General features: G+C 37.9%; 1 protein-coding gene across 2 annotated transcripts in view; it reads right to left on the minus strand.

The window, feature by feature from the left end:
* Nucleotides 1–4,318, minus strand: part of Crb1 (crumbs cell polarity complex component 1) — a 214,155-nt gene extending 209,837 nt beyond the window's left edge. For both annotated transcript variants that reach the window (XM_045141129.1, XM_045141128.1), the window contains exon 1: nucleotides 4,156–4,318. In XM_045141129.1, the coding sequence (XP_044997064.1) occupies nucleotides 4,156–4,225 (70 nt within the window). In that variant the 5' untranslated portion in view covers nucleotides 4,226–4,318. The remainder of the gene's footprint in view (nucleotides 1–4,155) is intronic.
* Between the last annotated feature and the right edge of the window lie 1,682 nt (nucleotides 4,319–6,000).

A 6,000-nucleotide genomic window follows, 5' to 3' on the forward strand; every position in this document is an offset into this window, starting at 1 on the left:
TATGTTCATCCCAGCATGTAGAACTAACTACAACAGAAGGGGAACAAAAAGATAGTAATGGAAGGGGATTATGATTAACATACATTAGGTACACGTATAAAATTGTCAATGAAAAGTTAAAAAAAAGAAAATATTCAGCTTACCTCCAAAGTTATAATATATGGAAAATATAGTTTCAAAGCACTTTCTCATTCATGGTTGCTTTAATATGGTAGTTTCCTTAAAACTTCTCACATCAGACTAATATCAAGTTGAGAAGTTTATTATAAAGTGTTTTTAAAACAGCTGCAAAATAATGGGCCACAGGAGAGATTCACACTAACAAAATTCTCTCTTAATATATCAAAAGCAAAAGTAAAGCAGCTCCTCTCTAGTTATGAAAATTAATGTGATCCTTCACGTTAAAATAACTGATGCAAATTGTGAAACAAGTATTTTTGTTTTTCCTATTCAGTGAAGCTCTAGGAGAGGAAAATGACTACCTGTCAGGGAATACTCATTGGATGTCTTGTCTTGAATTCTGCTGTAATGTTCTTTATGGTACTTATCCTTAACAGGAAATACATAAAGGTTCTAGGGCCCTGGACAAAACAAAATAAATAGCATCCCTCTGACAGAAAAGTGAGGTATGATTTCTGAACATGAAGCAAAAAACACATCAAAATAGAAGAGGTTGAAGGAAGAAAGGGGTTTAGTGGAAGAGGTATGGTGGAGAAATCCAAAAGAAAATGGAGTATGGAGGGAATTATGATAAAATACATTATTTATATATATTAAAAACTGTCAACAAGGGGGCTGGAGAGATGGCTCAGCAGTTAAGCGCTTGCCTGTGAAGCCTAAGAACCCCGGTTTGAGTCTCGATTCCCCAAGACCCATGTAGCCAGATGCACAAGGGGGCACACGCGTCTGGAGTTCATTTGCAGTGACTGGAAGCCCTGGCATTCCCAATCTGTCTCTATCTGTCTCTTTCTCTCCCTCTCTCTCTGTCACTCTCAAATAAATAAATAAAAATGAACAAAAAAAAATTAAAAACAAAAACTGTCAACAAATGTTATAAACATATCTATTTGTTTTATATATATATGTGATCCAGTGATGACTTTTTTTTTATTTTACTTTTATTATTTATTTATTTATTGCTTTTGTGAGGTAGGGTCTCACTGTAGCTCAGGCTGACCTGGAATTCACTATGGAGTCTCAGGGTGGCCTCAAACTCACAGTGAAAAATGAAAAATCTTGAATTTATTTAACAAATTAACATAAGAAGTCATCACTGGCCAGGCATGGTGGTGTACTCCTTTAATCCTAGAACTTGGGAAGCAGAAATAGGAGGACCACTGTGAGGATGAAAATTTTAAGACCTAGCCTACAGAGTAAGGTCAAGGCTATCCTAGGAACTTAGTGAGACCCTGACTCAACATTTTAAAAATACAGAAATGCTGAGAATATAGCTCTGTACAAAAGCACTTGTGTAGGATATGTGAGGCATTAGGTTTAATCTCCAGTACCATAAGGAAAAAAGGTAATTAATGATAAATTTCTGAGACATATTTGTTTGAACCTGTCCATCTAGCCCCAGCATGTGTCCTCTCAGCTAAGGTGCACTGACTCCTACGATGAGCAGCGCACAGGGCCATGTCTGTTACTTAAAAAGTTATTCACTTGCCTTGAGACACAATGTGTGTTCCACACATTAGGAAGTGGGACATTTGCATAGTATATAGGTGGAAATAACAGTCATAACACTATATCAATTATTCTTTCTTCTAAATAAGCTTTGTTTGAGGAAAGGGATATGTTAATTATGATTGATCCCTAGCAATACAATGTAGTGGAATCTAAAAAAAAATATATATATTGTCTGACTCATAGCTTTTGAACACTACATTTGAAATGGAGTTAAAATTACTGGCCCCGAAGATCTACTCCAGGGCTGGAGAGATGGCTTAGCGGTAAAGTGCTTGTCTGTGAAGCCTAATGACCCCAGTTCAAGTCTCCAGGACCCACATAAGCCAGATGCACAAGGGGGCGCATGCTTCTGGAGTTTATTTGCAGTGGCTGGAGGCCCTGAAGCGCCCATTCTCTCCCTCCCTCCCTCTCTCTTTCTCTCTCTCTCTCTCCCTCTTTCTCTCTCAAATAAATAATAAAATATTTTTTAAAAATTAAACAAAATGGCTACTCTGTGAAGCTTTTTCCCTGGAGAGACAAGAGCACGGGTTTATTCTTCCCAGACAGGGCACAGATGAGGGATTTAAGCATGATTCCACCAAAATCAGTTTGGTTGAAACAATGAGTTTACTGGGTCTACTTAGCAGGATGAAGGGTCGCTTACGTGGCAACCCCAAAACAGTGCTAACATTGAGAAGTCTCACCCCAGCATAGATAATTACTTCCCTGTAGCTGCTTAAATGGAAGCTCAGTGTCATTTGATCTGCTACCCTATTTGTACTGTACCTCTCTGTGAGGCAACAAGTCCTCGTGGGCCATCACAGGCAGTTGGCATAGGGGTTGCCTGAGAACTCCAGTGAGCATCTGACAACATTCCCCCACGACCTCGCTTCCACGGGGGAATGTCAACAGATCCATTTGCAAGAGTCTCCTCAGTGGTTCCAGCTGCTTGTGATAAAGCTGGTGACACTTGTTTACTGCTTTCAGTTTGGAGGAATTTGCTATACAGCATACAACATTGGGGCTCAGATTTAAATTTTGAAACTTTATGCTTTGAACATGAATTAGTCAAGTTACTACAAAGCATTTATTTAGGTTTCATTGCTAGCTAAAGTCATCAACTGAAAGAAATAGCAAAAGGTGATAGGTAATTACCCATTCAGGGTTAGGATTCCCTTTAAAGATAGGTGCTCCTAAAGATTACATATTTGTGTACTGAAAAAAAAAAAAAATGCTGCAGCTAATTCTAGAAATGATGGTATGCATTGCATTTAAGTAACAAAGGTCTTAGCTACAAAATATTTCTTAATAGCACATTATCTTTCATTTTATGTGTATCATTTCTTTCTCTTTTCCTCCCATCTGGATATAGCTCCATCCACTCTCATCCCCACTTCCTACATGTGGGGCACACTGTGAGTTTCAAGGAGGTTGAATAACTTTTTAAATCACAACTCCTTAACAAACATGTCTCTGAAAAATATTTTTCTGAGTGTGTATGCATTGCAATGGGTGTTTGTTTGAAGTCTGATGGGGTGTTTCTGCACTTGTCTCCAGCCACATAATGAGAGTGTCTGTCTATTTGTAGCTTCTCCCAGGCTCTGGTGTGTGTTCAGCTGGAAGTGGCACTAGCAAGAATCTCAGTGCTGAAGATACAGAAAGTGACCCAGTTTACACAACAGTATGCATGAATGCCAGGTCATTTTGTTCAATGGCAGCTGCTCCATGCTTTGCCTTATTGATATTCAGATTCAACAGACACAAATCACATGGTCCTTTTGACAAACACTCACCCTGTTTTCCTTTTAAATGTGTTCAATAGCTACTACCCATAAACATACAGATGAGGTCATTTGGTCACTTCTGATAGCCACATTGCCATACATCTAACAAGATTGTATCTTAACATTGTTGTTGCTTATATTTAGAGAAATTCGTGAAAAATAATGTCCTCATTTATAAAACAGAAGCACATAAAATAGATGTCCTTTTCTCTAATTTTTAAAAAAATTAACACTTTAAGCCATGATCCTTTGGGAAGCATTGACTTTATCCTTTTGATGATGAGAGCAACTATTCAATACAGAATTCCCTGAGCATGAAGGTAGAGGGAGAATACATGGGGATAAGATGCAGGATAATGATGGATAACCTCTTTTTAAAGGATATCAATTATAAAGTGAAAAATCTATTTTGTAAAAGTACAAACACAGCAAAATATCTCTTCTGTGTGACCACCTCAGGCTCATCACTAAAGGATTAAAACAACTCTAGAACTCAAAACTTACTGAGAGTCATAAAATCACAGCATTGTGCATGTTGACTAGTACCACTGACATCACTGTACACAACCTAATCCCAGCAGAAAACACTCCCTTTCTTGGAACTGTATGTATTTCATAGAAATGCAACATTCTAAACTATCTGCAAGAAATACAAAAAGCCAGGAAAAGTGGGAAAATTAAAAAAAAAATGGGCAAGGCTTACTCTTTATGCAGATGAGCAGTGAGAAACTGAGGTAGAAGACGAGAAGGTAGTTAATTTTCTTAAACGCCATGGTCTTACTTAGATGCGTTGTTGGTATTCTGGTCTCTGACCAGCTCCTGGGCCTTGTCTGACTCAGAAAGGAGCAGTTCCCTCAAAGACTCTGGGTGCCATCTCTGTCCTACCCCTCTTACAGCTCCTTCACACACTTATATTCAAAAGGCAGTTGTGCTTCTAACATCTTACTTACTCAGAAGGATGGGGTGAGCGTTCAAACCTGGAGCAGACTATTCCAGGCTGGACTGGATTCAGTCTCCCTCAGATCTTTCCTACTAATTTTCTTTGATTAACAATGCCTCCTCCAAACACTCCACATTAGGCAGTGCATTCACTTGCTCCTCAGAGCATAAATAATTTTTCATGACAATCTTGGTACATAATTATTCTGACCTGGCAACCTTAACATTTAAAATTATCCTGTATTTTAACATTCACCTTTAAAAAAAGAAGACACAGTCCCTCACAATCCAGTCAGGTTTATATTGTTCATGAAGAAAAAGCAGGAGAAAAATTTTTTTAAACTTAAGATATTCGATAAAATGGACAGAGTTCAGAGATTTAGAAGTATTTTTTTCTATCATAGTTATTTCACATTTCACTAATGAAATTATATCCTCTGTGATTTATTGAATTGTTTTTCTTTAATTGATTTGTTTATATTAAAGATGCACTTACGTGTCATATTTCTCTTTTAATTTTTCAAGTCCTTAAAATCATACCATGTTTGGAACCTTTGTGGATACAACACTAAGTAAACTTAGAATGGCTGATTCTCCACTTGGTGTTACTGCTATTACATGGCTTTTTCCTATGTCATTGCTGGCCCAGCAGCTAAAAGTGAAATTTCCAGTGGACTTGCAAAGGGGAAATTGGGGGGGAAGGGGATTACCATGGTTTATTGTTTATAACTATGGAAGTTACTATAACAAAAATATAAAAAGTGCAATTTCCATGACTAATTTTGTGTAAATATTTATAGTATAGTTATTAGATGATTAACAATGTTACACTTATTTTGAACATTTTATGTTTCTTGTCTATGTATCTAAATAGGGCATTGCATTTTTTAGGTGTGGCTGGGCATGGTAGCACACACACACACACACACACACACATACATATATAATTTTTATTTATTTATTTGAGAAAGAGTGGGGGAGGAGAGAAAGAGAGAATGGGTGCGTTAGGACCTCCAGCAGTAAAGCATAGTATTTTGATATTTAAATATATTTTAAGATGATATTGCTGACCTATTATAGATTATTTCATTTGTTAATATAGAATCTATCCAGGCAAAATTACTCATTTTTTTTATTTATCTACTTATTATTTATTTGTATGTGTGTGTGTTTTGTGAAAGTGAACCACACAGGGGCCCTCTGCAATGGTGAGAGGGTGAATAATTTCCCCTGTTAGCAAACACCAACTTATGGTTTCCAGCCCCAGATTCATTTTGACCCTAAGCACCTACTCAGTGTCTGGATTTCGATGGGCGATGTCCTCTTCTCTAGACCCCTGAGCCAGTCCTTCAGGCAGTTAACCAAGAAGACTGACCCTACAGCGGGGAGGCTGTGGCCAGGCATTGGTCAGGAGTTAGTTATGGAGGGAGAAGGGCCATGTCTCAAGAGATGGCTGTACCTTGTCTGGGAAGTGCTTTGGTTTCTTTCCTGTGCTACAAACTGGAACATCTGACTCAATGACCACTGGACATTGACACTTTCGGGAGCCTTTACACTCTGTAGTCTTTAGAATGCTTTTATCCCAGGCTTCTATGGCTCCCCTGTATTT

This window comes from Jaculus jaculus, chromosome 1 (genome assembly GCF_020740685.1).
Source record: "Jaculus jaculus isolate mJacJac1 chromosome 1, mJacJac1.mat.Y.cur, whole genome shotgun sequence".
NCBI classification, from domain to species: Eukaryota; Metazoa; Chordata; class Mammalia; order Rodentia; family Dipodidae; genus Jaculus; species Jaculus jaculus.